The sequence below is a fragment of the Carica papaya genome, chromosome 4, assembly GCF_054855325.1.
Source record: "Carica papaya isolate Zhongbai chromosome 4, ASM5485532v1, whole genome shotgun sequence".
Taxonomy (NCBI): Eukaryota; Viridiplantae; Streptophyta; class Magnoliopsida; order Brassicales; family Caricaceae; genus Carica; species Carica papaya.
Genome location: NC_142312.1, coordinates 26,315,519 through 26,326,611, shown reverse-complemented (window position 1 = coordinate 26,326,611; position 11,093 = coordinate 26,315,519). Strand labels below are relative to the sequence as shown.

The 11,093-nt window shown below is 30.1% G+C and overlaps 1 protein-coding gene across 3 annotated transcripts; it reads right to left on the bottom strand.

Moving 5' to 3' along the window:
- Positions 1 to 6,284: 6,284 nt before the first annotated feature.
- LOC110812557 (axial regulator YABBY 5-like) lies at positions 6,285 to 9,422 on the bottom strand. 3 transcript variants are annotated; one of them, XM_022039364.2, is made up of 7 exons: positions 9,251 to 9,422; positions 8,371 to 8,493; positions 7,194 to 7,296; positions 6,980 to 7,031; positions 6,809 to 6,884; positions 6,596 to 6,670; positions 6,285 to 6,503 (listed from the first exon to the last, which is right to left on the bottom strand). In XM_022039364.2, the coding sequence occupies exons 1-6, from the start codon at positions 9,323 to 9,325 to the stop codon at positions 6,605 to 6,607; spliced, it is 495 nt and encodes a 164-aa protein (XP_021895056.2). In that variant the 5' UTR covers positions 9,326 to 9,422; the 3' UTR covers positions 6,285 to 6,503; positions 6,596 to 6,604. The 3 variants fall into 3 exon arrangements, with proteins under 3 accessions (XP_021895056.2, XP_088074640.1, XP_021895057.1); XM_088218514.1 differs by lacking the exon at positions 9,251 to 9,422 and adding an exon at positions 9,059 to 9,200; XM_022039365.2 differs by lacking the exon at positions 9,251 to 9,422 and adding an exon at positions 8,574 to 8,902.
- Between the last annotated feature and the right edge of the window lie 1,671 nt (positions 9,423 to 11,093).

Sequence of the window (11,093 nt, the reverse complement as noted above, 5' to 3'; positions counted from 1 at the left end):
ATAAAAACAAATTAAGGAAGAAAAATGGAAGGGTGGTGACCAAATATGATATTAGTGCGCCGCATGCGACAATGCATGCTGATTCGATCATCAGAGCTTGATATTATCGGTGACACGTGTGTGATGACACATGGTGATGTTGATGACTAAGACCGTGTGTCCCAAGATAAAATTTGTTCATTATTTCGCGTAATATAGTTTTCAAAATTATTTATAATTTAATATATGTGTTTTCTATTGTAAACGAAAAAAATTATCTAAACGATATTTGAATTTTCGAGAGGACTATAGACCGAGCTAGAAAGGATTTTCAAAGCTTTTCGATCATACGATAGGTAAGAATTATGTGTATTCTATATGGAGATATAAATTATATATTTATATAAATGTGTATATATAGTGCAATATGTGTGAATATTTAAATGTATGTATAATATAATATAAATATAATTAGTATGTCCAATTTATATTTGTGTATATTTATATAGCGCATATATATCTGCGTTGGTATGCATGTGTATGTATATATATAAAATATACAATAGATGAGATATGAATTGATAAGAACAAAATTGATAAAAACAAAACTAATAAGAATAAATGCGTGAATAAATATGTATATAGTATATTGTGTATGATTGTGTTTACGTGCTTAAGTATAAACGTGTGTGCATGTATCAGTAGAGATTGTACGTGTAAATATAAATATATAGTCTGTATGAGACATGTAGTGAAAGTACATGTATATATTGTAACATATGTGTGTGTATTAATATGTGTGTACGTATGTTATCCATGTGAAAGGTACAATTAATGTGTGTACGCATGGAATTTGGATACACTGTACTCGTTGTGTGATCTGGTGCAAATGTACAGTGCATTGTACTTGTTATGTGATCTGGTACAGTTACATAAAGAATTTGAACATCTTGTACTCGTTGTGTGATCTGGTACAAGATGATTCAGAAAGGGGTTTAAAATGTATGACTTTGATGTGTGTGATGATATCGTGTATTATGTGTGTGTTTATGTTTAATTATATATAAAAATTAAGATCTTAAGTATGAAATAAGTGAGTTAGAAATGAGAGAGATTTGTAAAGAGTATAGAGTATAAGAACCCTGAATACTTACTCGTTTAGTCTGAATCGAGGAGGGAAAAGTGTGTGTATGCCTGAAGTTCAGTGGATATGGTGAACCTGCACATGGATAGTGTTTGAAACATAATCCAAACGTGGATAAATATTCGTGTGCGGGTCACCTAGCAAACATAACTGATGTTGTCAATGTGAGATTGTGTATCCTATCTATGCGATGGGGGGAGCTTTTTCGCCTCTACTCATTGACAACATAAACGACATTACACTATAAAACTTTAGATATGATATTCTGAGTGTATTGTGATATTTCGAGTGTAGATGTGATATCTGAGTAGATGTGTGATATTCGAATAGATAAATATTACTAAGAAAGAATGTGAATAATAAAGAAAGAATTACTTGAATTAAGTAAAAGATTTCAAAAATAATCTATAAGAATAAGAGTATAATATAATAAAAAAGATTAAGATAAGTTTTTGTTGATATTCTGTTGTGTAAATATTTATGATGTTTTGATTGATATTTTTCTAGATTATAATATTGTTATATCTTGTATTTTGCTTGAATATATCGTAAATCTCCGTTATAGAATCTTTTTTCTTACTGAGCTTGTAAAACTCACCCCGATCCAGGTCATAAGAGATGATAAATAAATTCAAGATCAATGGAAGAAGACAAAGAAAACTTCATTAGTTTTATTCTAATATTATAAATTAATTTAAATACCTCAATTATTTGTAAACAAATAATTATCCTGTCACAAGTAATGTGTATTAAATTGTAGTTCCGCTGCATATTGAACATTTATTTATTTTACTAGTTAGAAATGTTATGCTACCGTTCGTACTTACGACATTAAGGTTCGGGCTGTGACATGATTGAATTTTATGAGTGTTATATTTTAATAGTATAAATATAATATGCAAATTTTGTACAATTGGCAACATGAGAAAAGGTGTATACCAACAAGAAAAAGTATATGTACTAATGACAAAATCATTGGTATTGATATTGTTTATATAGACAAAAAATTGTTGTTGTAGGTCAAATTTTTGTTTGTATAGTCTAAACTATATAAATAGAAATCAGTTGGCATAATAACACTTTATAAATAAATATTTTCATTTCTATAGACTCATATACTTATTTTGATAGTTCATAGAGTCATTTAAAACTCTTAAGAGGAAAAGATAAAGCTTTTGTTGGTTTGGTCCTCAAGAGGCTATATTAATGGACGTAATAATAGTTTTTTACCGTTATTATAGGTTATTTCACTTGTAGTATATATTAATTAGTAAAATTTTATATATTTATTTCTCCTAAATTCATCGATCTTAATTTCATTTTTTTAATCTAATTATACCTCGTGTTTTTATAACGTCCCAGAACTTGAAAGGGAGATAAAAACATGAATTGAATATGGAAGCGAAATAATAGAGTTAAGATTTACATTCCTTACACAATAATTTAAAATACCCAATAAAGGTAGAAAATGATCATTCTAAAAGAATAAGCGAAAAATCAAGAAATAAATAAAAAGTAAACAATTACGTATCCTAGGACGACCTTCACTAGTCTTTGAAAGGAGTTCGGTTGGTGAACTATTCACAACTCCCTTATTGATTGGGATCTAGATCTTAGTCCTATTGATCTAAAATGGTTAATGAAAGGGTGAACTACACTAGTCTAGTAAGAATATCACACTATTCACTGATACAAAGATGAAGGTTGATAAAAATTATAAAAATAATTAATGGAGCTCTTTAATTAAGTAAATTTATTTATTATAAATAAAATCATTTATTGCATACTTATCGTAGCGAGATTTTCAAAACCAACCTATAGAGGCAATAACATAAACAATATCATAATCTCATATTCAATTAGGTAGAATAACAATTTTCTCTTTTATTGCTTACTGGTATCTTTGGAGGTCCATAGGGATGTCCCACTACGCGTGAACCCATAACAAAACTTATCAACTAACCGGCCACCCCCATACCCCGTCTGGTATGAGCGCCAAAAGTACCATCTCTCAATACCCCGTCTAGTATGAGGGTGAATTGGGTCGTCCTCATACCCCGTCCAGTATAAGCGCCAAAAATATCATTTCTTGATACCCTGTCCGGTATGAAGTAATGTTCACGGTAGGATTCTCTATGTACCCGATCCGTCCACCATCTCTCAGGATATCCCGTAAGATAACCGTTTCATTAATTCACTTAACCAAGTAATTTTCTATTTATATTTAATTTTTAGTTTCACAATTTAACTGTAACTCACGCAAGACAAGCAATATATGCATTAAGAAAACACAACTGAATCATCTTACCAATTTCAGTGTATTATCATGCATTTAAAACTGTAAAATCAAACAATCAATTAAAACAGGACAAACAGTAATAAATAACCGGTTCTGTCTCCATTAGTAATCTGTAATTAATTATCAAAGTTTTCTAAATTACGCAAAATACTGTATTATTTATAATTAAACTTCAATTCCATAACAAGGAATAAGGTGAGGAATTCTTATCCGAATCAATGTCCGAAATAATAAATTTTTTATTGCATACTGGCAGTCCCGAATTTCTTGAATTTTCCTGCAGAGGTAAAAACACGCTTCATGTACCTAAAAATACCAAAAAAACCTAAAATTGGTGTTAAAAATCTTTTCCGGCTAATTTCAAAATTCTGGCACGGCGGCATCGTCGTGTTCCAGCGACGGCACTGTCGCCCGCGACGGCGATTTACCTCGAATTGGCCATTTTCGACCAATTTTATATCCATCTCTGTGAAAAAAAACACGTTAAGGGGTCTCGATTGACCGAAAAAAGTCAAAAATAAAAACTTACCTGCGGTAGAATTCTCTAGTGCGGTAGCTCCGCCAGCTCACCTTCATGGCTGGGTATTTTTTTTTTCGATCAACATGTAGAAAATAGAATAATGAACATAATGGAGGAAAAATCGCACGAAACGGGAAACAGAAAGGGGCTCATCACAGGCAATTTTTGATTTTTTTCGCGGCGGCACCGCTAGACTTTACCCGCAGTTTTTAGCTCATCCGTCATTCTTTTTGCTCCGATTTGGCCATGAGAGTGTTCAAAATCAAATTTCGAGTGAATAAAAGAATTTTTATCTTTTTTAGCAATCGGAGGTGGCTCCAGCGCGGCAACAGACTCCATTTTCCAGTGACTGGTTTTTTTTCTCCGGCGAGGGGAGGGGGACTGGCGGCTAGGGTTTCGGTTCAGTATGAAGTGAGATATTTATACTCATCTTCCTTAAATCTAAATCGTTCATCGCGTTTGATCTCGACCGTCCGATCACGTTTAAAGAAGAAATGAATCTGAATCGTTCATCGCGATTTGATCTTGACTGTACGATCGCGTATAAAGAGAAAATGAATCTGAACCGTTCATCGCGACCATCTAATCGTGCCAGATGAGAGAACGGATTCAGACTATCCACACTCGCGAGAATGCATCAGGGCCGTCCGATCGCGGGTACGCGGATTGCTAGCATGGCCTATAACGTGGCATCGAGTCAGCGTGCCTTGCCACATGGCATACTACGGTTTATCGGAATTGCTAACTAGGCGGTCCTGTGACGTATTTTTTTTAATTGTGTTTTGACCCCCAATTTTTTATTTCTCTTTCAAAAATACCCTTCGAACTTAAATTTTCACCTTTTTTTTTCAAAATTATTTTCAATTTCATCATCCACCTATTTGTTCTAATAAATTTATAAATTTAAAAATTATTTTTTGATTTTTTTTAATTTTAAAATTAATCCTGAACCAAATTTCGAAACTGGATATTACAGGTTTTTCTTAATGTCATACCAATTTGATTAAAATAGATGCCAAAAAAGAAAACAAGGACATATCTTTTTGGTATTCTTCAACATCCTCTTTTCCACTTTATAGGAGAAAAAGAACATAATTTTTCTCCCAAATGTAGGCCAGATAATCAACATATATTGATAAAATATTCAATCCAATCCCAATTTGATAAATTTTTATGCCCCAAATAATTTTTTAAGGAAGAAAAGTGCTGTGGAAAGTAATGGCAGAACTATAACATAAAGTTAGGGAGTAAATTTGTTTTTTGTTAACAAAAGAAATAGGGGGAGTTGAGCAAAGCTTCCACAAAAATGATTGAATCATATATAATTTTACACTTCTTATTATCCTAATAAAGTAATAAAATTTTATATGTTTTATTATTTATTTACTTATATTTTCTACATAGGAATGTATAATATTTGTATACATGCATTTAAACTTAATATTATTAGTATTCAAATTAGATTTATTTAATATTTTTTTTTTCACATTTTTAATTTTCTTTTGCATTATTAATTAATACTTTACTAATTTTTAATAAGAAGGTATATATTTGAATTTGAGGGATATAGGGCTACACTGTTTTTGAGTTATATATCTGGGTGGGAAGAGATTTCTCTGTGTTTGATATTGAATGGATATTTGGTGGAGCTTTTAGTGAGCTTCTCCCTTCTAAGAAGATCAAGCTATTCAGATTATATCCAAAGGATTTTGTTGTCGAGGAAAAACTTTTATATCTACAAAGTTCAAACAGATTTGATAGATGTTTTATTTCGAGTAAGTGACTCCTATTGAAGATAATAATTTATAATTTTTAATACAGTTTAATTTTTTTATTTTATTAAAAAATTAAATTAAATATAATTAATATATATATATTTTTTAAAATTTTCTTAAATAATTTATGTATTAGACTTAAATATATATTTTTTGTCTTTTTCTTTTTAAGTAATTTATGTTTTAAACTTAAATATGTTCAATGAATTACACTTAATTATAACTTATAAATTTAGAATTTTAAGATTAAGTACCTATATGTACTAATATACTTGAAAATTTATAGATACACCATCATAAATTTAATAATTAAATTCTATTAGTCTCTCCTTATTCTTTCTCTTATTTCTAATAAAATATTATCTAAAATATAACTTATCTCTTAAAATTTTTGCAACAGCTACCCTGATGCTATTTTAGTAGTTGTAATTAATTTTTACGGTGAAAATATGATACAACATTACTGCAAAGCCACACACACACACAGATATAACATATATATGTGTATATATATATGTTTATGTGTGTCAAAGTACCTCAAAGCATAAGGTTATAAGGTAAACGAGGTAGTCAAACAAGAAACCTAAATTAACCAAGATAGAAATTTAATAGTCACAAGACAGAATTACTTGAAGAAGCAGCAGAAAAAAGAGTACAACAGTAGCCAAAAGAGATAAACTGAAATAACTTTCCCAATATTGAGGTGAAGATGAGATAGGTCCCGAGATAAACTCCCAGTGGCGGATTATCTTCAACTTAACAATCCCAAAATGAGAGGTAAGTATCCTGAACATGAGCAGAACAGTAGATAAAACTATTAATTCTTATTATTATACACACAAATATATATATAGATGTAGATATATATATATACTTACATCCATCTTTCATTTGCAGCCTGATTGTTGGCCTCCCAATGTGAGCCCAAAATGAGTATGAGGAAGGTGTGCCCACTGTATATCGAAAGAAAGAAGATTTAGTTAGTTACCCACTCGGCTAACACACACACACATATATATATAGGATAAAGACCTAATTAATTCATAGCTCAAAGATTTTGGTAAGCTAGATTAAATTAGGACAAAAGTTACATTCTTTGCAGCAGTGGTAAATGCTTGCTTGTGGCTGATACATGGGTTAATTGCCTTGATCCTTTGAATCTCCTCTCTGTATATAAGTCATATTCATTATATCTGTATGCATACATATTGGTTTTTTTTGGGAAACAGTTACTTTTATCAAGAGAAATTAATTATCATTACTTCATGAACTGATTGTATGCAGAAGGTCCTCGCTGTCTTTTCCCAGATGGATCTGAGAACATTAAAAGAAATTCTCATGAAAATTTCAGAATTGAAAGGGAAAATATTACTTGCTTTACATATATACGCGCATATATATATGTGTGTGTGTGCGTGTGTGTGTAGAAGTGTGCGATTATTTAACATTGATTGAAAAGTAGCCGTTGATTCTTACGAAAGGTTGGAGCTTCTGGTAGCTTGGTTTCCTTTTTGTTGCAATTGGATGAGGAACCCAGCTCAGTTCCAAGGCTAAGATACGTGTTGTAGTAATTATGTGCCTGAAAGTTTCCAAGGGTAAGACACATGTTGTAGTAATTGATATTGCTCTAGCATACACTTTCCATATATATTACATACACATATACATACATATATATATATATATAAACTTGAAGCTTATAAGGGCAAGATGAGAAAATCAATTGCTCTTGAATACTCATCATTTGATAAAATATTTACTAATTATTATATAATAAATTAATTTCTTTGTTGTTAATTTGAAAATTTGAATTAATTGGTTTTCTAATCTATTATTTAAAGAAAATCACATTTCAGAAGATAGAGGGTAAACAAAATGAAAATAATTTTACGCACTAGCTGAATTGAAATATTCCTAATAAATTTTGCATATATGCTAATTAATCAAAAATTATATTTTCATATGTTCTCATTACAAAATTGTATTATAATAAATATATATAGGTCACTTAATTATAATATATATATCTATATCTATACTAGAAAAATACATTAAACACTCTCTAGTTCAATTTACTTGATTATATCTTAAATTGTTTTTTAATTTTATATTCTGATGTACTATGTATATATTTATATATATTAATAAATTGAAAAAGATATGGGTAAAAAGTATGCAATAGGAGTTTTAGGAAATATAAAGCAAGAAAAAATAGTAAACCAGATTTTGAAGTGTTTACACCAATTAATTTCTTTGAAGCTTCTACAAGAGATTGTTAATAGGAAACCTACAATTTGACACAAGATTTTTCTTCATTACTTCCTGAGAAAATGCATGTAAAAATTTAGTTTCCTTTCAGGGAAAAAAAAAGAAAAAAACAGCAAAAAAAAAAGAAAATTAAATTAATGGATATTACAAAAGTTCTTGCCTGATATAAAAGTCTGCCTGCAGGTTTAATTTCAGTGCTGGAAAATATAAAGAAACAAAACCAGAAGCAGAAACCCTAGATTCAAAGAGACACCCTAAAGAGGTAATTAGGAAACATTTGATTTTTTCTCTTCAAAAATAAACAAACACAAGAAACCCTTTATGTCGTTTGTGTATATATCAATATATATGCTTTCAGATTACCCTTTTTGTTCCAACACATCACCTGATGAAGATCTTGTGTTGACATTGACTGTAACGTGGCTGCCATGTTCACAGACCAAAGGTTGCTGCAATGCACACACCGGATGGTCACAATATCATACAAGCTGCTGCATGGGACTCTCACCTGCCCAAAAATTTACAAAAAAAAAAAATTAAACCCAGAAACCGCCATTGATCCAGAGGTTAGTTTGAAGATGAATATACTTGGGGATCTGTAAAAGATCTTCTTTCTCTTGATCCAAGAAAGTAAGATATCAATCAAGACAAGAGAAAAAACAAAGGTTTTCTGATATTGATGCAGTAATCCACAGTTCAACTTTTGCCTCGACTTTAGTGCTTAGTTTGAATATAGGAATAACCCAATTCAATTCTTTAAAAAATATGAAAAAAAAAAAGGAATTGCTTTGAAAATAACAAATTGTCTGATATCTCTTTAATTTGCCTTTTCTTTTTCCCCTCACTCTTTTGCTGTTACTTTTCTTTGATCTGACTGCAAAAGAAGAAGGAAAGAAAATAATCTTTGATGGGGACTTGATATTGAAAGTAACCCACCAGTGTTCAAATATAGATATATACATAGATACAATAAAGTGTGTATATATATATATTATAATGTAAAAGGAAGAAATCCCAGGAAGAAAATGAAAAGAGACAGATGAAATAACTTAAAAAGAAAAAAACCTGCGAACCTGAAATGTAGAAGCAGAAGCAAAGACTACTGATCAAAATCTTGTTTGACTTTCTCTTTAAAAGAAAAAGAAGAGACAAAAGAATATAACAGAGATTCATAAAGCGAATCTTTTCCCAAATTAAGAAGTTGAAAGTTACGTAGATCGATGTATGTATATCAATATATTGTATGTATGTATGTATGTATATACCGCAACGACAATATTGCAATGCTTGCAGGGCATGTAACACAGTCTTTCACACTCAAAACCGTTGGAGCTTGACATGTTTCTTCTGGTTCGAGATCTAGTCAAAAACCAAGAATGGAAATAAGGAGATGTAAGGAAGCAAGCAGATATATATATATATATATATATCAAGAAATAATGTGATGAGATAGGGGAAAGGAAAAAGGCCAAGGGTCTTGCAGTGACACCACATGCATAGAAATGTGCTTTCTCAGAGAGAGAGAGAGAGAGAGAGAGAGAGAGATGAGTGAAGCTGGAAACATGCAGACATGGCGAGAGGACCCCACAAGAGGGAGAGATGAGAGAACATGTGGAGCATTAGGGTTAAAGAACCAAGGGGAAAAGCTTGTGATACATCCTTGTCTCAACCATGGATATGATTGTTAGTACTGCAAAACCTGATATATATTCTCTGGGGAATATATACATACATATAATATTACCAATATTAATTACTATATAATATATAATATGCATATATGGAGAGATATATACACACACACACGTATATGTGAAGAAATTTTTCATATATGTTGTTATATATAAATTTCCTTGAATCTACCAACACTAATTCAACCAATTTTATCTTCCAAATTCAAAGATTCTTTTTCCAAATTCAAATATATAAACAATTACTTTTAGATTAATTAGTCAATAAGAAGAAAGGTTTTTCTTTTTCCTTTTAAGGGAGAGATTGAGTTAAGATTAGAGACTTAAACCCTAAATCCGTTAAAAAAAAATTAATTATAATAATTTTCAAATGTGAACATATTTAAATTGAATTTAGTAAATTAAATTACTTTATTAACTTACTTTCAAAATTAACAGTGGGTAATTACTTCATAATTAAAACTTAAATAACAAACTGATTTTATACAACCACTTATTAAAAAAAAAAAAAAAATTTGTAATGAGCTTGTGTAATATTCGAGAGGGATTCAAGTCTTGATATAAAACTTAATGATTAACCAAGAAAAATAATATCTAATGATCAAATATAAGCTACAACCATGTATATAACTGTAAGTATATATAGGTGAATAGTAAAATGTAGGTGGGTGATGAATAATATTTGGAGTTAGTATTGGAAAAAAATGACAAACATGAGAAACCAAAATCAAAGTAATAAAGATCTTGGAGTGATATATAATAAAAGATTCTGTCCTTTGTCGATTAAAAACGAAATTGATAATGGACTGTGCAACAAATGCTAGTTGGTTCATCAAGTATCTTTCACTACTGTCTGCGACAAAATAATTGTCCCTCGTACATTCTCATTCTTTTTCTTTTTCAATTTTTTTCTGAGGATAAATATGTGTACGTGTGGATCAAAATTCCCCATAATTTATATATATATATATATATATATATATATATATATATACATGTACATGTTTGAAAGTTAACAAAGGCAAGGGTGTTCTGCGTATTCATAGTTCAATCACATGTTTCTCAAGAAAGAAAAATAAATATATAAATAAATAAAGAAGTCAATCACATGGCTCCAAGAGCTGTCAAGGGTTTGTCCAATCATTTTCATTTACAAAGCTATTTCTCAAGAACGATCATATGTTAATAATTGTCCTAATCAGTTCATCATTCATGATTTTTGTTACAACTGGTGGCCGGAATTTGAAAAATTTTTTGTACATTCATTTCTTTAATAAAAAGAGTTAGAGAGATGATTACATTTAGATTTCGTCAAATGCAAAAATACAATTATTACCCAACACATCACTTTATCTGTAAACAACGTAATATATTTACTTTTGTATTAAGTAAAATTCGAAAAATACTATATGATTCA

Coding starts and splice junctions, on each gene's coding strand:
- LOC110812557 (XM_022039364.2), bottom strand. CDS start 9,325: ATGTCAAGCTCCAACGGTTTTGAGTGTGAAAGACTGTGTTACATGCCC. Junction 8,494..9,250: donor ATTGCAATATTGTCGTTGCG/GTATATACATAC, acceptor ATTTTTGGGCAG/GTGAGAGTCCCATGCAGCAG. Junction 7,032..7,193: donor ACCAGAAGCTCCAACCTTTC/GTAAGAATCAAC, acceptor TAATGTTCTCAG/ATCCATCTGGGAAAAGACAG.